General features: G+C 42.4%; 2 protein-coding genes across 5 annotated transcripts in view; one reads left to right on the forward strand and one right to left on the reverse strand.

The window, feature by feature from the left end:
• LOC106610792 (pecanex-like protein 2) overlaps positions 1-13,880 on the reverse strand; it is a 97,256-nt gene extending 83,376 nt beyond the window's left edge. For 2 of the 3 annotated variants that reach the window (XM_014210408.2, XM_014210383.2), the window contains exons 1-9: positions 13,450-13,880; positions 8,156-8,358; positions 7,891-8,008; positions 6,893-6,929; positions 5,379-6,515; positions 1,493-1,622; positions 1,219-1,379; positions 952-1,030; positions 693-828 (exon numbers count right to left, since the gene is read on the reverse strand). In XM_014210408.2, the coding sequence (XP_014065883.2) occupies positions 693-828; positions 952-1,030; positions 1,219-1,379; positions 1,493-1,622; positions 5,379-6,515; positions 6,893-6,929; positions 7,891-8,008; positions 8,156-8,358; positions 13,450-13,602 (2,154 nt within the window). In that variant the 5' untranslated portion in view covers positions 13,603-13,880. The remainder of the gene's footprint in view (positions 1-692; positions 829-951; positions 1,031-1,218; positions 1,380-1,492; positions 1,623-5,378; positions 6,516-6,892; positions 6,930-7,890; positions 8,009-8,155; positions 8,359-13,449) is intronic. The other variant, XM_014210398.2, reaches the window with a different exon arrangement.
• A 4,477-nt stretch (positions 13,881-18,357) lies between these two features.
• LOC106610814 (mitogen-activated protein kinase kinase kinase 21) overlaps positions 18,358-25,047 on the forward strand; it is a 34,922-nt gene continuing 28,232 nt past the window's right edge. Inside the window, exon 1 of one of the 2 annotated variants that reach the window (XM_014210420.2) lies at positions 18,358-20,133. In XM_014210420.2, coding sequence (XP_014065895.2) covers positions 19,359-20,133 — 775 coding nt within the window. In that variant the 5' untranslated portion in view covers positions 18,358-19,358. The remainder of the gene's footprint in view (positions 20,134-25,047) is intronic. The other variant, XM_014210430.2, reaches the window with a different exon arrangement.

Below are 25,047 nucleotides of genomic sequence, written 5' to 3' on the forward strand. Positions count from 1 at the left end.
CACAGATAATGTTTAGATCAGTTCTCATACAGCTACAACATTTCAGTAATAATCATCAGTGCATTTCACCCAGTGTATTTCCTGTCCATCAATCAACTTCCAGCCATGTGCAGCTGGCATTATATCCCTTAACGGCCATCCGATAACTCAAACCTGGTGTGTGCGTGTGTATGTTTGCGCGTGTGCATGTTCTGTGAACCATATACTGTGAATTAGCTGCTGAGAGGGACGGTGAGCTATGTGATGTCTGAGCCAGGCAGACAGACACTGTTCAGCTCACAGAGTCACTAGGTTTGAAGCAAGGTTTGAAATGATGATGTTTTAGTAAAACATGATATCTGTTTGGACTTCTTGCGGTCAATTTGCAGTCTACAAATGATTTGTAATTATGTTCCGGCCCGCTGACCATCCACTCAAGAAACAATCTGCCGTGGCTGAATCCCTGCTATAGTGTGATGAATGGCCAGCACTCTGATTTGCAGTGCTGAGTCAGACCACTGCTTGGCCTTGGCTGTCTGCGCCCACTGTCTGGGACGAATACTGGTTTATGGGTGGAGTGGGAAGGAGAGGGGAGGGGGGGGGGGGTGAAGGGGTGGAGGATGGGTAACGTCACTTGGAAGATTTTGTGAGGGGGAAGGGGAGGAGGAATGGGTGGAGGGCAAGAAGGGAGGGGGAGAAAGGGGTGTGGTCACCTGAAAGATTTCGGGGTGCGTTCTCCGAGGCCGGAGCCTGTGTGCAGGGATGATGCGGCGCTGGAAGGGGCAGTCTGTGTGTGGGCCCGCCAGCTCGTCCTGGTACTCCGAGGTGGAGGAAGTGGACAGGAGATCACTGGGTACACGACAAGGACGACATGTAAAGGTACCTGAAGTTTTAAAATACTAAAATGTCAAATATGGATAGAACACAACAAGAACTTTATACAAATATTACATATCAAATAAAAAAATGTACCACATGTTGCCTGTGATAAGTTCAGCTCCAAGGGGTAGGTTTAGCGCTCTCTCAGCATACAGCTTATGAGGTCTGTCTCCTTGAATAGAGATCAGAGAGAACTTCAAGTTTAAAACACCTACCTGATGTGACATAAGTCATATGCACTATGTTATACAATAGCTGGGCAATAATAGCACAGACAATTCACTACTACATTATCCAGGGTTTGTAACGAGTTTGTAGTCTTCAGTGAATTTACGTCACACCACAACATTTTGCACTTACTGTGGACTGTATGGAAAGTATAGGTGTCCTCCTTGTTAGTGGCCTCTGGTCTGCATATGACCTGGAGCATGGAGCTCTCTGACTGAGATGTTTGGGAGGGCAGGGAGTCGTAGTCTGGCTCTTTATCCTGGTCTGTCTGGGGACTGAGAGTAGAGGACAAACTGTACAATGATCAAAACATTTATTCATTTACAATAAAGATCAGATTAAAGAACAAAAGAATGTCAATTGTGATGATGGCCTTAAAATCTAAGAGACATTTGAAAAGGTTTACCTGTCTGGAGACACAATGGGGATCTGTGTTTCAGGGATGGTGTGGAGGGTTTCTGTTGTGGCCAGAGTTTTGGGAGGGATTGGATGCTCCTGCTGGCTCTCTGTCTCTGTGTTAGCGTCAGTGACGTCCTCTGAAAAAACAACTTCCCTTTTCAATTTTACCAGTAAAAACACAACAGAGACAATAGCTTCTCTGATAAAATGTTGTTTACATTTTAGCAGACAGTCTTATCCAGAGCCACTTACAGAAAAAACAGAAATACCTTATTTACATAAGTATTCAGACCCTTTGCTATGAGACTCGAAATTGGGCTCAGGTGCATCCTGTTTCCGTTGATCATCCTTGGGATGTTTCTACAATTTGATTGGAGTATACCTGTGGCAAATTTGATTAATTGGACATGATTTGGAAAGGCCACACCTGTCTATATAAGGTCACACAGTTGACAGTGCATGTCAGAGGAAAAACCAAGCCATGAGGTCGAAGGAATTGTCCGTAGAGCTCCAGGACAGGATTGTATCGAGGGACAGATCTGGGGAGGGGTACCAAAAAATGTCTGCAGCATTGAAGGTCCCCAAGAAAACAGTGGCCTCCATAATTCTTAAATGAAATAAGTTTGGAACTACCAAGACTCTTCCTAGAGCTGGCTGCCCGCCAAACTGAGCAATCGGGGGAGAAGGGCCTTGGTCAGGGAGGTACCAAGAACCCGATGGTCACTCTGACAGAGCTCCAGAGTTCCTCTGTGGAGATGGGAGAACCTTCCGGAAGGACAACCATCTCTGCATCACTCCACCAAGCAGGCCTTTATGGTAGAGTGGACAGATGGAAGCCACTCCTCAGTTTGGCACCGCTCATCACCTGACTAGAGGTCGACCGATTAATCGGAATGGCCGATTAATTAGGGCCGATTTCAAGTTTTCATAACAATCGGAAATTGGTATTTTTGGACACCGATTTGGCCGATAAAAAAATAAAAAAATGTACACCTTTATTTAACTAGGCAAGTCAGTTAAGAACACATTCTTATTTTCAATGAAGGCCTAGGAACGGTGGGTTAACTGCCTTGTTCAGGGGCAGACGACAGATTTTTACCTTGTCAGTTCGGGGATTCGTTTTTGCAACCTTCCGGTTACTAGTCCAACGCTCTAACCACCTGCCTTACATTGCACTCCACGAGGAGCCTGCGTGGCAGGCTGACTACCTCTTACGCGAGAGCAGCAAGAAGCCAAGGTAAGTTGCTAGCTAGCATTAAACTTATAAAAATCAATCAATCTTCACATAATCACTAGTTGACTACACATGGTTGATGATATTACTAGTTTATCTAGCGTGTCCCGCGTTGCATATAATCGATGCGGTGCCTATTAATTTCTCATCGAATCACAGCCTACTTCGCCAAACGGGTGATGATTTAGCACTGTCGTTGCACCAAACCTAACCATAAACATCAATGCCTTTCTTTAAAATCAATACACAAGTATATCTTTTTAAACCTGCATATTTAGTTAATATTGCCTGCTAACATGAATTTCTTATAATTAGGGAAATTGTGTCACTTCTCTTGCGTTCTGTGCAAGCAGTCAGGGTATATGTAGCAGTTTGGGCCGCCTGGCTCGTTGCGAACTGTGTGAAGTCCATTTATTCCAAACAAAGACCAGAATTAATTTGCCAGAATTGTACATAATTATGGCATAACATTGAAGGTTGTACAATGTAACAGCAATATTTAGACTTAGGGATGCCACCCGTTAGATAAAATACGGAACGGTTACGTATTTCACTGAAAGAATAAACGTTTTGTTTTCGAAATGATAGTTTCCAGATTCGACCATATTAATGACCAAAGGCTAGTATTTCTGTGTGTTATTATGTTATAATTAAGTCTTTGATTTGATAGAGCAGTCTGACTGAGCGATGGTAGGCAGCAGCAGGCTCGTAAGCATTAATTCAAACAGCACTTTCGTGCGTTTGCCAGCAGCTCATCTCAATGCTTCAAGCATTGTGCTGTTTATGACTTCAAGCCTATCAACTCCCGAGAATAGGCTGGTGTAACCGATGTGAAATGGCTAGCTAGTTAGCGGGGTGTGCGCTAATAGCGTTTCAAACGTCACCCGCTCTGAGACTTGGAGTAGTTGTTCCCCTTGCTCTGCAAGGGCCGCGGCTTTTGTGGAGCGATGGGTAACGATGCTTCGAGGGTGGCTGTTGTCGATGTGTTCCTGGTTCGAGCCCAGGTAGGGGCGAGGAGAGGGACGGAAGCTATACTGTTACACTGGCAATACTAAAATGCCTATAAGAACATCCAATAGTCAAAGGTATAGGAAATACAAATGGTATAGTGAAATAGTCCTATAATAACCTCAACCTAAAACTTCTTACCTGGGAATATTGAAGACTCATGTTAAAAGGAACCACCAGCTTTCATATGTTCTCATGTTCTGAGCAAGGAACTTAAACGTTAGCTTTTTTACATGGCACATATTGCACTTTTACTTTCTTCTCCAACACATTGTTTTTGCATTATTTAAACCAAATTGAACATGTTTCATTATTTATTTGAGGCTAAATTTATTTGATTGATGTATTATATTAAGTTAAAATAAGTGTTCATTCAGTATTGTTTTAATTGTCATTATTACAACAACAACAAAAAAACGGCAGATTAATCGGTATCGGCCCTTTTTTTGGCCCTCCAATAATCGGCACCAGTATCGGCGTTGAAAAATCATAATCGGTCGACCTCTAAACCTGACCAATACCATCCCTACGGTGAAGCATGGTGATGGCAGCATCATGCTGTGGGGATGTTTTTTTATCGGCAGGGACTGGTAGACTAGTCAGGATCGAGGGAAAGATGAACAGAGCAAAGACAGAGATCCTTGATGAAAACCTGCTCCAGTGTGCTCAGGACCTCAGACTGGGGCAAAGGTTCACCTTCCAACAGGACAAAGACCTTAATCACACAGCCAAGACAAAGCAGGAGTGGCTTCGGGACAAGTCTCTGAATGTCCTTGAGTTGCCCAGCCACAGTCTGGACTTGAACCCGATCGAACATCTCTGGAGAGACCTGAAAATATCTGTGCAGTGTGTAACGCCCTGGCCATAGAGAGGGGGTTTTTGTTCTTTATTTTGGTTAGGCCAGGGTGTTACATTGGGTGGGCGTTCTATGTTCCTTTTTCTATGTTTTGGTATTTCTTTGTTTTGGGCCGTGTGTGTGTGGCTCCCAATCAGGCACAGCTGAAGCTCGTTGTTGCTGATTGGGAGTCACACATAAGGAGCATGTTTTTCCTTTGGGTTTTGTGGGTAATTGTTTCTGTTTTGAGTATTTTCCTAACAGGACTGTTTGCTGTCGTTTTTGTTCATTTTGTAGTGTTCTCTTGTTTATTTGAATTAAAATTCTAATGATGAACACATCCTCTGGTGCACCTTGGTTCCCTCTTCCAGACAGGTGTTACACAGTGACACTCCCCATCGAACCTGACAGAGCTTGAGAGGATCTGCAGAGAAGAATAGGAGAAACTCTCCAAATACAGGTGTGCCAAGCTTGTAGCGTCATACCCAAGAAGACTTGAGGCTATAATCGGTGCCAAAGGTGCTACAACAAAGTACTGCGTAAAGGGTCTGTGTGAACCAGACTTGTGTATTTTTTATTTTTAATACATTTGCAAAAATGTCTAAAAGCCTGTTTTGCTTTGTCATAATGGGGTATAGTGTGTAGATTGATGAGAGTAAAAAAACGATGTAATCAATTTTAGAATAAGGCTGTAACCTAACAAAATGTGGGAAAAGTCAAGGGATCTGAATACTTCCGAATGCGCTGTATATGAAGAACCCCCCGTGAAGATACATTTCAGGAAAGACAGGAAACCATGCATATGGCTTAACTCACCTTCCTTCACGGCTCTGTCCCCCTCCTCTGTCGCCTCCTCTGGTGGGTTTCCACTGGCTCCCCTGGTGCTGTTAATGGACTCCAGCAGTGACACAAACTCCACAAAGTTGGACTCGTTGGGGATCTGGCCCTCCTTGGCCTCCAGGTCTGACTTAGACGAGGTCATGGTAGTCTGTCTGTTCTGTGATCTGTCCGCAATGAGGACTGCATCCTTCCCACTGTCCATGCTCAGGCCACGCACGTGTGTCCTGCCCCCCGGGCCGTACTTCCTGAACGTAGACGGGATTCGCAGGAAGCCATCTGCATCCACATTGAGGTCTGGAGGGTCGTTCTCATCAGGGTGGGAGTGAACGTCGATGCCAGAGGAGCTGTTGTCAGCTGTGGTCAACAGGGGGGTGGGGTGTTCCAGGTCTGCCTCGTTGTAATCTAAGTCCCGGCAGTCCAGAGCGGCAGAGTCAGAGCTCAACTCTTTGGTGATCTGGCCGTCTGGGCTTGGAGTCTGCAGCTGAGCAGGGTCAACCTCAGATAACGGTTCCCCTTCATTCTCTGCACCAGTATGTTCATCATCCTCAGGCGAGTCAAAGGTGATAACAGGAATTTTGATGAGGCAGTCGCCAGCAGCCCCTCCATGGTGGCCGATGACCATCTGTGCCTGGGCAGACTCCAGGATGCTCTGTTTGACCGACTCCTCCAGCTCCGCAGCCGTCTGGGCATCACAGCTCATTGTGATGATGATCTTGACTGTGTCGTTCTCGTCCAGGCGGTCTGATGGGCCAGAGTTGTCAACCAAGACAACAGCTATCTCGTCCGAGCAGTATGTCTCCTCTGGCTGGTCATTCTGAGGAGGAGGTGGGAGGGGGTCATCATGCTCCTGAATGACCTCTAGAGAGTTGTTGTTGGGGTCCTGTTGGGGCTGTTTCTCCAGCTCCTTCTGCTCTCTTCTTTCTTCATCACTCCCCTTGGAGGAGGGAAATCCCTCATCAGCAATCTCCCTATGAGCCACATGCTTCTGCTCCCCCAGCAGGAGAGGGGTGGCCTGGTCAGGGTTGGGGCTAGACAGGTCCTCTGGGGAGAGCTCCTCCTCAGGCTGCAGGCTCTCTGTGGGTTGTTTCTCCTCAGGGATAATGTCACTCTGGGCTGCAACAGATACACTAACGTTACAAAGAGCATATTGGCAGGAATTTAGACTCATAAATACCAAAAAATGACATCTCTGTCGTTACAATTTCTGCTCTTAACTAACAATAAAGGATATTAGTCTTCTCAGCAACACTTTGCAAAACCAACATGATGAGACAACATTTATTGGAAGCTGATGGCATGCTTATCTGAGCATATTTGAATTTGAATAATGTCCTAGACTAGCATAATGAGTGCTAATCAATATATCACTACATCCATACAATGCATTCCAGGAAGAACATTTCATTCTCACAGTGAGATTTGAGAATAGAAAATCAATTTCCTGCTATAGGGAATCAGACCAGTTTTAAAAACATATGAGAGTACAGTACCTTCAGAATTCTTTATGTTTTCTGATTTTGGGCACTCCTGTAAGGGCAAGAGATATGGATGATGGTGGAAAGAAAAAGGGGGGAAATGGTGCTCATTAAACAACAAAAAATGTCTATTCCATAATATATACTGAACACAAATATAAACACAGCATGAAACAATTTCAATGATTTTACTGAGTTAACAGTTCATATAACGAAATCAGTCAATTGAAGTACATTCATTAGGCCCTAATCTATGGATTTCACATGACTGGGCAGGGGTGCAGCCATGGGTGGGCCACCCACTTGGGAGCCTGGCCCACCTACTAGGGAGCCAGGCCCAGCCAATCAGAATTCGTTTTTCCCCACGAAAGGGCTTTATTACGAACAGAAATACTCCTCAGTTTCATCAGCTGCCCAGGTGACTGGTCTCAGATGATTCCGCAGGTAAAGAAGCCGGATGTGGAGGTCCTGGGCTGGCGTGGTTACATGTGGTCTGCGGTTGTGAGGCTGGTTGGGCGTACTGCCAAATTCTCTAAAACGACGCTTATGGTAGAGGAATGAACATTAAATTCTCTGGAAACAGCTCTGGTGTACATTCCGGCAGTCAGCATGCCAATTGCACACTCCTTCAAAACTTGAGACATCTGTGGCATTGTGTTGTGTGACAAAACTGTACATTTTAGAGTGGCCATTTTATTGTCCCCAGCACAAGGAGCACCTGTGTAATGATCATGCTGTTTAATCAGCTTCTTGATATGCCATAGCCATCAGGTGGATGGATTATCAAGGCAAAGGAGAAATGCTCACTAACAGGGATATAAACGGATTTGTGCACAAAATTTGAAAGAAATTTGCTTTTTGTGCGAATGAAACATTTCTGGGACCTTTTATTTCAGCTCATGAAATATTTATTTCAGCTCATGGACTAACACTTTACATGTTGCATTTATATTTTAGTTTAGTATAACAAGGGGTAGAATGTAGCTCAAGAGTAGTTAAAATGGTACACTAACCACTCCAATCAACCCAGGGTCCGTCTCTGTCTGTTTTACTGTAACCTGGATGACTGGATTCGGCCTGTTTCTGGTCAACATTGTCATGGCAACACTGTCAGGAACCGTGCTGCTTTTCCTATTTGGAAAGATGTAGAGAGTATTTGGTCATCTGTGGTAGTTCCTTTATCAAAGGATGACGTTTTTCAAGACAAAAGCACTACTTCAAACTATATATACTTTGGAATATATTGGTTATACATTTTGTTTTTATAAACATGCTCACCTTAATTTAGCTGGAAGACATGAATCTGAGGTGTTGCTTTTATTCTCTGCACCTTGGATGACATCAGAGAGACTGCTTGGGGTCACAACGTTGCCTTCATCAAACATCACATGGAGGCGATAGTTGACCATCTTTATGGTGATGAAGAAAATGGTGACTGAGGTGCAGTATATACTAAGTGCCATGGTGGTGGGCGGAAGAGCCTGAGGAAAGAACACACCAACTCCCTCAATATCTCATAAAACCAATCTTGACCAAATAATGATAATAATTCAAAAAGACTTCTTATTCTTCTTCATCACATTGGGCAGAGTGCATCCCACCCTTTCCTCAATAATATGACAAGAAGTCTGAAACATAACCCTTCATCTTGGGTGTAGACTTAACACAAGAGGAGCTATTTGAGGCTGTAATGTAATGTACAGTTGAAGTCGGAAGTTCACATACACCTTAGCCAAATACATTTAAACTCAATTTTTCACAATTCCTGACATTTAATCCTAGTAAAAAGTCCCTGTCTTAGGTCAGTTAGGATCACCACTATATTTTAACCTGTTATGGTATAGGGAGCAGTATTTTCACGGCCGGATAAAAAATGTACCCGATTTAATCTGGTTACTACTCCTGCCCAGAAACTAGAATATGCATGTAATAAGTAGATTTGGATAGAAAACACTCTAACGTTTCTAAAACTGTTTGAATGGTGTCTGTGAGTATAACAGAACTCATATGGCAGGCCAAAACCTGAGAATATTCCATACAGGAAGTGCCCTGTCTGACAATTTGTTTTCCTTCTGTTGCATCTCTATCAAAAATACAGCATCTATGCTGTAACGTGACATTTTCTAAGGCTTCCATTGGCTCTCAGAAGGCGCCAGAAAGTGGAATGAGGTGTCTGCTGTCTCTGGGCGAAGAACAGCAGGAGATTTTGTTAGTGGTCAGCCTGGGAACAGTGACACTGGAGATGCCCGTTCATGAAAATTCTCAATTTTTTTCTTTCAGCCTTTGAATGAATACAACGTCGCCCGGTTGGAATATTATTGCTATTTTACGAGAAAAATAGCATAAAACTTGATTTTAAACAGCGTTTGACATGCTTTGAAGTACGGTAATGGAATATTTTGACATTTTTTGTCATGAAATGCGCTCGCGCGTCACCCTTCGGATAGTGACCTGAACGCACGAACAAAAACTGAGCTATTTGAATATAACTATGGATTATTTGGAACCAAAACAGCATTTGTTGTTGAAGTAGAAGTCCTGGGAGTGCATTCTGATGAAGAACAGCAAAGGTAATCCAATTTTTCTAATAGTAAATCAGAGTTTAGTGAGCACCAAACTTGGTGGGTGTCAAATTAGCTAGCCTATGATGGCCGAGCTATCTACTCAGAATATTTCAAAATGTGCTTTCACCGAAAAGCTATTTTAAAATCTGACACCGCGATTGCATAAAGGAGTTCTGTATCTATAATTCTTAAAATAATTGTTATGTATTTTGTAAACGTTTATCATGAGTAATTTAGTAAATTCACCGGAAATTCACCGGTATGCTAGTTCTGAACATCACATGCTAATGTAAAAAGCTGGTTTTTGATATAAATATGAACTTGATTGAACAAAACATGCATGTATTGTATAACATAATGTCCTAGGAGTGTCATCTGTTGAAGATCATCAAAGGTTAGTGCTGCATTTAGCTGTGGTTTTGGTTTTTGTGACATATATGCTTGCTTTGAAAATGGCTGTGTGATTATTTTTGGCAGGGTACTCTCCTGACATAATCTAATGTTTTGCTTTCGCTGTAAAGCCTTTTTGAAATCGGACAATGTGTTTAGATTAACGAGAGTCTTGTCTTTAAAATGGTGTAAAATAGTCATATGTTTGAGAAATTGAAGTCATAGCATTTTTTAGGTATTTGTATTTCGCGCCACGCTCTACCATTGGATATTGGTGAGGCGTTCCGCTAGCGGAACGTCTGTCCTTAAGAAGTTTTAAGAATGTGAAATGTCAGAATAATAGTAGAGAGAATGATTTATTTCAGTTTTTATTTCATTCAACACATTTCCAGTTGGTCAGAAGTTTACATGCTACCAAATACTAATTGAGTGTATTGCCTTTAAATTGTTTAACTTGGGTCAAACGTTTCTGGTAGCCTTCGACTAGCTTCCCACAATAAGTTGGGTGAATTTTGGCCCATTCCTCCTGACAGAGCTGGTGTAACTGAGTCAGGTTTGTAGGCCTCCTTGCTCGCACACACTTTTTCAGTTCTGCCCACTAATCTTCTATATGATTGAGGTCAGGGCTTTATGATGGCCACTCCAATACCTTGACTTTATTGTCCTTAAGCCATTTTGCCACAACTTTATGCTTGGGGTATGCGTGGGTTTTTTGTCCATTTGGAAGACCCATTTGCAACCAAGCTTTAACTTCCTGACTAGTGTCTTGAGATGTTGCTTCAATATATCCACATAATTTTCCTGCCTCATGATGCCATCTATTTTGTGAAGTGCTCTAGTGCCTCCTGCAGCAAAGAACCCCCACAACATGATGCTGCAACCACCGTGCTTCACGGTTGGGATGGTGTTCTTCGGCTTGCAAGCCTCCCCCTTTTTTCTCCAAACATAACGATGGTCATTATGGCCAAACAGTTATATTTTTGTTTCATCAGACCAGAGGACATTTCTCCAAAACATACGATCTTTGTCCCCATGTGCAGTTGCAAATTGTAGTCTGGCTTTTTTATGCCGGTTTTGGAGCAGTGGCTTCTTCCTTGCTGAGCGGCCTTTCAGGTTATGTCGATATAGGACTCATTTTACTGTGAATATAGATACTTTTGTACCTGTTTCCTCCAGCATCTTCACAAGGTCCTTTGCTGTTGTTCTGGGATAGATTTGCGCTTTTCGCACCAAAGTACATTAATCTCTAGGAGACAGAATGCGTCTCCTTCCTGAGCAGTATGACAGCTGCGTGGTCCCATGGTGTTTATACTTGCGTACTATTGTTTGTACAGATGAACGTGGTACCTTCAGGTGTTTGGAAATTGCTCCAAAGGATGAACCAGACTTGTGGAGGTCGACCATTTTTTTTCTGAGGTCTTGGCTGATATATTTTTATTTTTTATTTTAATTTATTTTTTATTTCACCTTTATTTAACCAGGTAGGTTAGTTGAGAACAAGTTCTCATTTACAACTGCGACCTGGCCAAGATAAAGCAAAGCAGTGTGACACAAACAACAACAAAGAGTTACACATGGAATAAACAAGCATACAGTCAATAACACAATAGAAAAAAAGAAAGTCTATATACAGTGTGTGCAAATGGCATGAGGTGGTATGGCAATAAATAGGCCATAGTAGCAAAGTAATTACAATTTAGCAAATTAACACTGGAGTGATAGATGAGCAGATGATAATGTGCAAGTAGAAATACTGGTGTACAAAAGAGCAGAAAAGTAAATAAAAACAATATGGGGATGCGGTAGGTAGATTGGATGGGCTATTTACAGATGGGCTATGTACAGCCGCAGCGATCGGTTAGCTGCTCAGATAGCTGATGTTTAAAGTTACTGAGGGAAATATAAGTCTCCAGCTTCAGCGATTTTTGCAATTCATTCCAGTCATTGGCAGCAGAGAACTGGAAAGAAAGGCGGCCAAAGCAGGTGTTGGCTTTGGGGATGACCAGTGAGATATATATACCTGCTGGAGCGCGTGCTACGGGTGGGTGTTGTTATCGTGACCAGTGAGCTGTGATAGACTGCATCCAGTTTGCAGAGTAGGGTGTTGGAGGCTATTTTGTAGATGACATCGCCGAAGGTTTTCCCATGATGTCAAGCAAAGAGGCACTGAGTTTGAAGGTAGGCCTTGAAATACATCCACAGGTACACCTCCAATTGACTCAAATCATGTCAATTAGCCTATCAGAAGCTTCTAAAGCCATGACATAATTTTCAAGAGTTTTCCAAGCTGTTTAAAGGCACAGTCAACTTAGTGTATGTAAACTTCTGACCCACTGGATTTGTGATACAGTGAATTATAAGTGAAATAATCTGTCGGTAAACAATTGTTGGAAAAATTACTTGTGTCATGCACAAAGTAGATGTCCTAACCGACTTGCCAAAACCATAGTTTGTTAACAAGAAATGTGTGGAGGGGTTGAAAAACGAGTTTCAATGACTCCAACCTAAGTGTATGTAAACTTCCGACTTCAACTGTATGTAACATTATGCTCAAACAGCCAAAGGCGATAATGAAAAACTATTGCCTATGATGATCTGATTGACAAGTCAATGCTCCACCCATATAATGTGGTCATTTGGCTCAGCTACATTCTGAGAAGAGTCATTCGACAAGTCGACCTATCAACTTCTACAACTATTTTCTGAGAAATCAAGAGAATAGAAATGCTGGCCCTTATGAAGTGACACAATCTCACATTCTATGATATAGAGAATAAAATAAGAACTTGAAATAGAGGACAAAACTAATCTGCTTGAAAATGGCTAGTGGTGGGACAATATTACACCATTACATAACAATGACAGTACCCCATCACTTTAACATCTGCACAAATAACCAGAAGGCTTTTGGTCTTCAGAACAGTTCATATGTTGTTGGACCTTTTTTTATCAAATGAATTCTAAATAAACTATGAAACAAACTTTGTGGGCTTTTTACTAATTGAAACCACTCATTTATTTATGCAGACAAGCGGTACTATTCTGAAACATAGTAGGTCTGATAAGTGTATAGCATTCCTGCAAGATAATAGATGCAATTCCATTACGATGGCAATAAAGGGACACATTAAAGAGCCCACATCTGTTGCCCGAAATAATTATATAGGCTATCTTGACTAAATTAAACCAAAACCAAACAGCCTTCATGACCTAGGTCTACTAGATACAAATTGGCTCAAATGCGAATGAGTGCCTGCTGTAGGCTTAATATCACATCCAAAAGGGAGAAACGGTTTAGCTGTGCTGCCGCTTGTCTTTACGAACGCTGTGTAGTCAGTGTTACAATGCTTGGAATTCTCTGATTTTTCATCACTGTGGCAGACATACGTCCCAAATGCGACAATTCCATTTTCTGCCAATACAATTAATTAATAAATAAGCGGAAAAGTTTCAGTGCTGAAGATAAAAATATCGCTCTAAATAAAAAATGAGACTGGAATGTTTCTCCACGAGAACCGTGTTTGTTAAAACTAAAAGGGCTCTCCGTGATGCGGCAGCGCACTAAAACCTTATAGCCTAGACTACACAAGATCTGGGCCTTCGATTTAATTTACTCACCAAATGTAGTAATAGTGGCAACATAAGAAGGAACATCCACAAATAGAGGTGACAGGAGTTATTGAATTTGTTCTGGTCCGGGTCATGGTACCATCCTCCGGTCAATGATGCCCAAACCCCTTGACTCAAAGTCTGTACCAGTTGCGAGCCCATCCTCCTCAACTGCGATGGATTCTACAAACGATGTACCAGTGCATATGTAGCCCATTTATTACGCCTCTACCATGTTGAAAATCTAAGCCTTCAGGTTCTATCAAACTATCATTCGCGATTTACTCGCCGCATCATTCCATCCGAATGTCAGGTCTTACATGGTGGACGGCTGTCTCTAATCCTCTCTTCGTGGGTCCAAGATGCGCAGATCCTGAGAGAGCACGAGCTGTTTTAATCCTGAGAGAGCGCGAGCAGTTATACCGTGCTGCGTTACTAACACTCATATGCGGTGTATGAGCTGATCCTGAACCGAATTGAATCGACCTTATGGTTATTGACGTAATTTCCCCTTTAAAATTGACTGTAAATCAACATTAAATGTTTTTCACTTCTTTGGGACGAACATTTTAAATAACCAATGTTGATTTTTTTTTTAAAGTACTATCCTGATGATTGAATATAAAGCATAAATAGGCCATGAATCACGCAATGTCCCAATGGACAACACAGTCTCACATTCAATTCGTGCATATATGTACATAATGCATTTCAGAAAATGTGGAACGTGTCAATGACAGTAGCCTTGCAGTGATGCAAATCAAAATTAACGCATGAGTTCTTATAATAATAATAATAATAATAGGCTTACATAATGTCTATAATATACATTACCAGTGAAAAGCTTGGACACACCTACTCATTCAAGGGTTTTTCTTTATTTTTAGTATTTTCTACAATGTAGAATAATAGCGTCAGACATCAAAACTATGAAATAACACATATGGAATCATGTAGTAACCAAAAAAGTGATAAACTAATTCAAATATATGATATATTTGAGATTCTTCAAAGTAGCCACCCTTTGCCTTGATGACAGCTTTGCACACACTTGGCGTTCTCTCAACCAGCTTCATGAGGTAGTCACCTGGAATGCATTTCAATTTACAGGTGTGCCTACTTAAAAGTCAATTTGTGGAATGTATTTCCTTCTTAATGCATGTGAGCCAATCAGTGTTGTATACAGAAGATAGCCCTATTTGGTAAAATACCAAGTCCGTATTTTGGCAAGAACAGGAAAGGAAGACCCAGAGTTACCTCTGCTGCAGAGGATAAGTTCATTAGAGTTAACTGCACCTCATCTTGCAGTACAAAAATAAATGCTTTGCAGAGTTCAAGTAACAGACACATCTCAACATCAACTGTTCAGAGGAGACTGCATGAATCAGGCCTTTATGGTCAAATTGCTGCAAAGAAATTAGTACTAAAGGACACCAATAATAAGAAGAGACATGCTTGGGCCAAGAAACATGAGCAATGGACATTAGACCGGTGGAAAGCATTGAGAAGGTGGTGTGATGGTGTGGGGGTGTTTTGCTGGTGACACTGTCTGTGATTTATTTAGAATTGAAGGCACTTAACCAGCATAGCTACCACAGCACTCTGCAGCGATACGCAATTCCCATCTGGTTTGCACTTAGTGGGCCTATCATTTGTTTTTCAACAGGACAATGACCAAAAAGACACCTCCAGGCTGTGTAAGGGCTATTTGACCGAGGAAAGTGATGGAGTGCTGCATCAGATGACCTGGCCTCACCCAACCTCAACCCAGTTGAGATGGTTTGGGGTGAGTTGGACAGCAAAGTGAAGGAAAAGCAGCTAACAAGTGCTCAGCATTGTGGGAACTCCTTCAAGACAGTTGGAAAAGCATTTCAGGTGACTACCTCATGAAGCTGGTTGAGAGATTTCCAAGAGTGTGCAAAGCCTTCATCAAGGCAAAGGGTGGCTACTTTGAAGAATCTAAAATCTAAAATATATTTTAATTAGTTTATCACTTGTTTGGTTACTATATGATTCCAAATGTGTTATTTCATAGTTTTGATGTCTTCACTATTATTCTACAATGTAGAAAATAGTAAAAATAAAGAAAAACCCTTGAATGAGTAGGTGTCTCCAAACTTTTGACTGGTAATGTATTTACGAAGTAAAATAATAAAATAAAATGTTATTTGTCACATGCGCTGAATATAACAGGTGTAGACCTTACCGTGAAATGCTTACTTAACCAACAATCCAGTTCAAGAAATAGAGTTAAGAAAATATTTACTAAATATCCTAAAGTAAAAATAAAATAAAAAGTAAGACAATAAAATAACAATACCAAGGCTAGATGCAGGGGGGGTACCGGTACCGAGTCAATGTGGCACAGGTACAGGTTAGTCGAGGTAATTTGTACTTGTAGTTAGGGGTAAAGTGACTATGCATAGATAATAAACAGCGAGTAGTAGCAGTGTAAAAACAAAGGGGGAGGGGGTGTCAATGTAAACAGTCCATTTGATTAATTGTTCAGCAGTCTTATGGCTTGGGGGTAGAAGCTGTTAAGGAGCCTTTTGGACCTTGACTTGGTGCTCCGGTACCGCTTGCTGTGCGGTAGCCGAAAGAACAGTCTATGACTTGGGTGACTGGAGTCTTTGACAAGTCACCCAAATCCCATGAGATATGCCTACAAGATATACTTTTATGTATGCCGTTTTGAAGCCATTTGTAGGTATGAAAGACTGGGTTCAACTCCAGGTACAGTATGTCAAATAAAATTGTATTTGTCACATGCTTCATAAACAACAGTTGTAGACTAGTGAAATGCTTACTTATGGGTCCTTTTCCAATAATGCATTTTTTTTTATTTTGTACTTTTACCACTTTTTTTCTCTCCAATTGGTAGTTATAGTCTTGTCCCATCGCTGCAACTCCCCTACGGACTCGGGAGAGGCGAAGGTCGAGAACCATTCGTCCTTCGAAACACGACCCTGTCAAGCCGCAGTGCTTCTTGACACACTGCTCGCTTAACCCGGAAGCCAGCCGCACCAATGTGTCGGAGGAAACACCTTCCAGCTGGCGACCGAAATCAGCTTGCAGGCACCTGACCCGCCACAACGATTCGCTAGAGCACGACGGGGCAAGGAAATTTCGCCCCCTCATGTATCTCCGGAAACGGCCGGTTGTGACACAGCCTGGGATCAAACCCGGGTCTGCAGTGACGCCTTTAAGCACTACGATGCAGTGTCTTAGACCACTGCGCCACTCAGGAGGCCCCCAACAATACAGGGTTAAGATAAAGATATAAAATATAATAGAAATGTGCACAAGGAATAAATACACAGTGAATAATGAATAATTGAGGTAGCTATGTACAAATAGGTAGGGGTAAAGTGACTAGGCAACAGGATAGATAATAGAGAGTAGCAGCAGCATATGTGATGAGTGGGAATGTGTCTGTGTGTGCGTGAGTATGGCGTCAGTATGCATGTCTGCACATGCTATGCACGTGTGGGCATATGTAGTGTGTGTGTGTGTGTATGTGTATGTGTATGTGTATGTTGGGGTGTCAGTGTAACTATGTGTAGGTGTGTGGATAGAGTCCAGTGTGTGTTAATAGAGTCAGTACAAGAGAGTTAGTGCAAAAAAAGGTCAATGCAGGTAGTCCGGGTAGCCATTTGATTAGCAATTTAGCAGTCTTGTTTAGTAGTCTTATGGCTTGGGGGTAGAAGCTGTTCAGGGTCCGGTTGGTTCCAAACTTGGTGCACTGGTAATGCTTGCTGTGCAGTAGTAGAGAGAACAGTCTATGGCTAGGGTGGCTGGAGTCTTTGACAATTTTTTGGGCCTTCCTCTGACATCGCCTGGTGTAGAGGTCTTGGATGGCAGGGAGCTTGGCCCCAGTGATGTACTGGGCCATACTCACCACCCTCTGTGGCGCCTTGTGGATGGGTGGCTTGCAGCTGCTGACAAGATGCTCTCAATAGTGCAGCTGTAGAGCTTATAGAATATCTGAGGGCCCATGCCAAATCTTTTCAGCCTCTTGAGGGGGAAGAGGAACTGACGTGCCCTCTTCACAACTGTGTGGGTGTACAGTGTATGTGGACCATGTTAATTCCTTAGTGATGTTGATACCAAGGAACTTGAAGCTCTCAACCCGCTCCACTACAGCCCCATCGATGTGGATGGGGACGTGCTCTCCCCTCCGTTTCCTGTTGTCAACGATCAGGTCCTTTGTTTTGCTGATGTTGAGGGAGAGGTTGTTGTCCTGGCACCACACTGCCTCATCGCCCTTCGGTGATCAGTCCTACCACCGCCGTGTTGTCAGCAAATGTGTGCCACAGGCCTGTGTTAGCTTGCTGAGCTAAAGCCTAGCTCTTGGCCCTATTTATAACTGGTCATTTTTGGTGGTTATAAAACACTAATATATAACTACTTGACATTCCTTCAATTGATTTTTTTATTAGGCTATTAGAACCAACTAAGCTATTTCAGGTCTTAGCCATATTCTTCAAAACCCACGAAAAAAAAATTCTTACAGGGCCTAAAAAGTACATGCAATTGTTGAAAAATATGGTCTAAAGGGGTTAATAAATAGGCCTAGACAGTTCATTACTGGCCTAAGTTATAGGCCAAATTAATGTAGGCTAGTTTATGAATCATTAATAAACAATAATTCTTTGGTTTAAGATGTGAATGTCGTGTTGGTGCTTGTCAGATAATGAGTTTACGCATGGCTGCACTGTAATTCATGATTAGCCTACTATTGCTATCATCGATAATATTGCATAATTTTCCATCACAGCGCGCCCTCTTCTGCACACGGAGGCTACTCTCCCGCACACGGAGACTACTCCCCCAACGGCTCCTCCTCGTTTTCCTATAGGAACAGGCATGTCACGTGAGGCTAAATTCACCAATCTGCGTGTAGAACAGAACAGCTCGAGCAGCGTTCGCATACTTCCCAGGATCAGCCAGACGCTGAATAGTGTGTCAGATAGTTCGGATAAGTCTAGTTGGAGCAAGGACGGTGCCGTACGGGTTGTTTTGAGGGAAGTTGTGAAACGTTTGATATCTTTCGGATCCTAGCGAATCATTTCAACGCAACAAAACGTTCCATTGTTGGTTACACGATATTAGCAGAATGTATGCTCCAAATGTTCAAGTGTCAGTGCAGTCAATGGGCTGACCTAACGTTAGCTAACTACTATAGTAGTATAGCGAATGGGTTAGCTAGCCAGCTAAAGGTTTTGGACAGCGATTCAACTAACGTTAGCTAAACTTGCCAGCTAAAAGCTAACTGAAAACTTAGCTTGGCAATAGCATAGTTACCAACAATAATATAGCTAATCCTGATGTTGGTGTATGTTTCTGGTGTTTAACCCAAGTTTATTTCGATAATGTGACTGCAGGTACTGTTTTGGCACTTGATAAACGTCATAACTCCTGAATTTTCAGGCTAACGTTTGCACGCCTAGCTATGCATTTTTTGCTAGCTACTAAATTAGGTAGCTGCTAACGTTAGCACATTTAGCTATGCACTTTTTGCTAGCTACTAAGTTAAGTAGCTGTAATGGGCTTATTTTTCACTCTGTCCGTGTTGGGACTGGGTAAACTTCAATGTACACTTTCTGATAAGTAGCTCGTTAGCTACATAAATATGCTTTGTTTTTTCCAACTAGCGTAACTTTATAGCACGTTAGGTACTAGTTAGCTAGTTTTACCTAACTAGTTATCAAAAGTTGACCCACAAAGAAACTCCCTGTGGAGAGATGAAAGTAGCAAACGCGTTTTACCAGGACTTTGGAATACCATGCTGGAACCGTCTTGCCCATTTGTGATATCGTTCTGAACGATTCACGAGCATTCCAATTAGAGGTCCTTTGATCGTTTGAGTTTTCGTCAACAGTTTGCACCCTATATGGTGCGGCTACAGCCACCGAGAAATGGATGTTTCCAAGGGCGGTTTCCCAAACGGTGATGGGCGACCGAAAGACACGGGAGAGCATGCCTGGACAGATTCCCCCACTGCAAGAGCTTGGGCTCATTCTGCTCCCCTGTCCCGAACGCTGTGGACGGCTGTGTTTGACTATGGAAGTACTGGAGAAGACGAACTTAGTCTGCGGCGGGGGGACGTTGTTGAGGTCCTCTCGAAGGATGCTGCCATCTCGGGAGATGAAGGATGGTGGACGGGTAAAATTAACCATCGAGTCGGGATTTTCCCTGCAAATTATGTTACCTATCAACCTGCCATTTACAGACTTCCAGACGGTAGCACGGTAGGGGTGAGGGAGCGTCCGAGTACTCCCATCCAAATAGATTTTAGCGAACTCGTTTTAGAGGAAATAATCGGTGTCGGGGGATTCGGTAAAGTTTACCGAGGGGCATGGAAGGACCAAGAGGTCGCTGTGAAGGCAGCGCGACAGGATCCTGACGAAGACATCACTGCAACTTCGGATGGTGTTAAACAAGAGGCCAAGCTCTTCTCTATGCTACAACATCCCAATATAATAAAACTGGAAGGTGTTTGTCTTGAGGAGCCGAACCTGTGCTTGGTGATGGAATATGCTCGTGGAGGGACTCTTACCCGGGCTTTGACTGGTCGGAGGATACCTCCACACATTCTTGTCGACTGGGCTGTTCAAATCGCCAGGGGCATGCACTACCTACATGAGGAGGCTGTTGTGCCTATTATTCACCGCGACCTGAAATCCTGCAACAGTAAGAAACATATTAATATTACCATCTGCTAAAAATAACCTTGCATCACTTTTCAGAACAGATTAAAAGAGAGCATGGCCCTAGGTGCACTTGTTTCCAAAAATGCAACTGTGCATGCACTATTACCTTTGGGCACACCCCTCTTGAAACAGTTTGAAGGATGCCGAATCTGGAATGGTCCACAATGTCCTCTACCAACTAAAAAATAATCCTAAAGCTTATGAATACACTTTTACTTTTACTAAACTAATGCATGAGGATACAATTGATATTCTACACAACTGAAACATCCATCACTAAGTAATGTGTTCTGCACATTGGGTAAGCTGCCATATATAAGCCTAGAATGCAAGTGCAGGATAGTGGGTTCAATTCCCGGGACTACCCATATATAAAATGTATGCATGCATGACTAAGTCTCTTTCAACAGAAGCGTCTACTAAATGGCATCTATTATATGACATTGCATGCATGTTGTTGATAGGCCCACTAGCAACTGAGGGTTGAGGTTGGCATTTCAAGGAATGATTAAGAGCGAGGGCTTCTTCGCCATGACTTTCCCTGTTTAAACTATCACTGAAACCCCCTTGGGCTAGCCTCACATTAATGATGTGCTAGAAAACGATTATGACCATGTTCATCAGTCACCTGGCCCAGAGGCATGTTGAAAGAGAACTACTTCATTTAACTAGGCAAGTCAGTTAAGAACAAATTCTTATTTACAATGACGGCCTAGGAACAGTGGGTTGGTTAACTGCCTTTTTCAGGGGTAGAACGACAGATAATTGTTTTTACCTTGTCAGCTCTGGGTTTCGATCTTTCGGTTACTAGTTCAACGCTCTAACCACTAGGCTACCTGGCGCCTAGGTATTGTTGACATATCTGTCCCATCTTGCCTGATTGTGTGACAGTACATTAAGTTAGCAAAGCAGTAATGTTTGACATTTTGGGAAGTGCAGATTAAATTTTTGGAAGTGCAGATTCATTGTGACTGCGATGAAATTGCACCATCTCTGCATTCCATTCCTTTCCACAGTCATTCAGCACAGACAACATTCCCTCTTTCAACTCTGTTTTTCAGTCACCCGTATAGACTCCAGAGGCCTGTACAAGCAGCTGAGACTGAGCTGTCTCCTCCATCTGTTTGGCATGTGGCTGATCCCCACAAACACAGATCCTCTTCAGGGCATGTGAAAACCAGGCAGGACCCTAGAGAAGGATCTGTGTATGCAGGGGGACGCTCGAAAGGAAAGGATGTGAAATAAGGTCTATGTTTGCTCAGCTGGGTTCCCTAATGTTGTCTCAAATATAGCCCCTGCTTTACTAAACACTCAACTTCAAACCATGTCATCAGTCTTTTTTTAATTATTTTTTTACTCTACCTTTATTTAACTAGGCAAGTCAGTTAAGAACAAATTCTTATTTTCAATGACGGCCTAGGAACAGTGGGTTAACTGCCTTGTTCAGGGGCAGAACGACAGATTCGTACCTTGTCAGCTCAGGGATTCGAACTTGCAACCTCTCAGTTACTAGTCCGATGCTCTAACCACTAGGCTACGCTGCCGTCTAGGCTATGTGCTCCTAAATTTCCCAAAGAATCTCATATTAGGCCTATATGGACCATGTGGAAATCAAACCCACAATCCCGGTGTTGCAAGAACCGACCTACTGAGCCTCTGGGAAAAATCCTGAAGATTTTAGAACTGAAACATGCTACAGTTAACTTTTAGGCCTGTTTCAGCAGGTGATAAGATTTCCAGACTAAAATTTTTATGTGGCGTTGTTTACTTTTTGATACTGCCTCGGAGTCGTCCCTCTGAATAATGCATGAGAAGGTTTCAGAGTGGACTATGACTGTGGTTTCATACTTCAAAGTGAGACCTCTGAGTTGTGTGAAACATGATTCTGGCGACTGTCTGTTCTCTGGTGTCTCACATCAGGCTCTGCTTTCACCGAAGGTGAACCTTGTTCGGCAATCCATCTGGCTGCATTTTATTTTTCACCAGGGAATCATTCACATGTCTACATAATCACTGTCAGATGGGGGTGTGGGCTAACCAAACAAACCCAACCTCTTTTTATTGAACAGGGTAATTCCATGGTAAGTTTATTTCCCACCTCACTTTATAATGTATGCCAAATAAAAAGCATTAATTTCAAAGTTTAACAAACCATGCAACTCTATGTACAAGGACTACTTTGAACAATTCACCAGGAATATTGCTCAACACATTTACTGGTAGAACTGTGCAGGTGCAATGTTTGGTAACAGAATAATGGTCAAATCTCCCTCTTTTTTTTTTTGCGACCGCTCGTTCCAAAAACGGTTAAATATTAAGATTCAAAGATGTCTTAAGAAAGAATGGGGTGTCAGCTATGACGTGACACCTTGAGTTAGAAATGAAATTTTTTGGTTATTGAACTACAGTAGGTGAAGTGGATTTACACCCGGTAACAGAATTACGGTAACTGCACTGCTAACACAAGGTAGTGTTTTATTTTTCCACATTATTGTGTCAAATAACACTTGCAGCTGACTTTAATTGGAAAATATAACATGTTTGTTTAGGTGCGCACTGAATTCACCGACCCAAGCCACCCCCACCCACCCACCGGGAACTATACACTTTCTCTTGTTTCATACTTTTAAACCAGTTACTCAGGACACCAGCCACAAATAAGGCAGCCTAAAGGGCAATTCATCTGTGGGATATCATTGTGAAGGTTTCTCTTGAGCATGCATTGTGAGAGGAGGGCTAATGCAGTGCACAAACTTTCACAACCTACCTTTTATACCTTCAGAAGTGATCAACCCACAATTGACTTAGTGTAGTATAACACACACTGATTTGATCAATGATTATTTTAAGGGAATATGAAAAAGTCTGTGAAATTGTGTATTTGTGTTCCCTAATCTTTTAATACCTCTCGGTCGAAGGAGGAATGCTGCTAATGAGGGGGCAAAAGCTTAACATAAGTTTGCACAATGGAGTGGTCAAGCACTAGTTGCTAGGTGACGGCAGCCACAAGAATGTCCACACTCCCGGGTCTGAAAGGCTTATTTTGATTATATTTAATCTCCACAACAGCTGCAACTCTCTTTTATTTTTATTTTAACACAATAGGTTGTTCCTTCCTGCTGATTGGGGCTGTAGAGTAGGGAGGTACTGTAGGTGGAAGCAATGTTCATTTGGCAGACAGGGCACAGCACATTGAAACGTGGCCTCTTGCCAGCCCTCCTAACACTTTCATTTTGTAGTTTCGGCTACAGAGATGCGAAGGTTAAAGAATTTCAAGATTCTCGCTCCAGAAGGCATGCACTTGAAATGAAACCAGGGAACAATAGTGTTCTGTTGGAAGTCACAGTGTTATCCTGTGGATCCAAGTCATGGTTATTGTTGTGTCTAGCTCTCACGTTTACACCCCAACCTATAAAATAGGTACTGAAAATATATAGGCCAATTCAGAGGAGGGCATAAGTAAGCTGAGCATAACCATAGAGTGCAAGGCAACTTTTTTTTTTGTCCCTTCCTTGAAATGAACCACATTAATGCGTAGTTAGCCTACTACAGGCTTTTTCTGAAAGGACAACTGGAAATGCTTTGAATATTATTTTTATTATGGCCACTTAGGAACTGCCTATTGTCAGGCACCTTGCATAGCCCAACAGTTGGTGAAAACCTGACTGACTCAACCCAGTATTCTGTCTACAAATGAGGCATTATCACCTTGAGCTGGTACTTTTACGGCAAATTTTTTGTATATAGTGTGGTAGAAACACACAAGACTAAGCAAAGGGAAATGGAGACGAGCTTAAACTGCTGGATTTTATAGGCTCATTGAACCAGTGAAACATGTTTGAAATGGAATAGGCCTAGTTTCTTCCTAGCCTGTTTTGGATATTGCGCCACTGGGGCATATTTGTTAGCTTCTACCTTCACTTAGATTCAATTTCAGTTACAGTATAATTTTTATCTACTTCAAATAACAGAACAGAAGACACAAATAGTCCTCCTACACTGCCATAGCTCTCCACCATATTGTTGCTGTTCTGCTCTAGTGATTCTGTTACATTACCCTCCTCCAGATGTAGCCTATTTGCTACATTAACCTCCACCAGATGTAGCCTATTTGCTACATTAGCCTCCACCAGATGTAGTCTATTTTCTACATTACCCTCCACTAGATGTAAACTATTTGTTACATTACCCTCCACCAGATATAGCCTATTTGCTACATTACCCCCACCAGATGTAGCCTATTTGCTACATTACCCTTCCCTCAGATGTAGCCTATTTGCTACATTACCCTTCCCCCAGATGTAGCCTATTTGTTACATTACCCTTCCCCCAGATGTAGCCTATTTGTTACATTACCCTTCCCCCAGATGTAGCCTATTTGCTACATTACCCTTCCCCCAGATGTAGCCTATTTGCTACATTACCCTCCCCCAGATGTAGCCTATTTGCTACATTACCCCCGCCAGATGTAGCCTATTTGCTACATTACCCTTCCCCCAGATGCAGCCTATTTGCTACATTACCATTCTCTAGGTGTAGCCTATGTTTGTGCTTTGTTGTCACCCTCCCATTTGGCAAGTTCGTGACTGTGAGCTGGCAGTAGAGTCAAGCCTGCCCACAAGACCTTATCTACTGTAGGCTCTATTCTGGAGTAGATGATTATTAAATATCAACACTAAGGACATGGGAAAGTTTAAGGGTTCCCCTGTAAAAATTAAATATGTGTTTAGTCTTTGGATAATGGCTTTTTGTTAGAATGGCCAAGTTGGCTGTGGTGTTGGTATGGAGTAGTGACGCACCGATATTACATTTTTGTCCGATATCAATATCCGATATTTTCCTTGCAACAAAAAAACTACCAATAAGCGACATTTAAAATGTTATTGGCCTTTTA

This window comes from Salmo salar, chromosome ssa01 (genome assembly GCF_905237065.1).
Source record: "Salmo salar chromosome ssa01, Ssal_v3.1, whole genome shotgun sequence".
Classification (NCBI taxonomy): domain Eukaryota; kingdom Metazoa; phylum Chordata; class Actinopteri; order Salmoniformes; family Salmonidae; genus Salmo; species Salmo salar.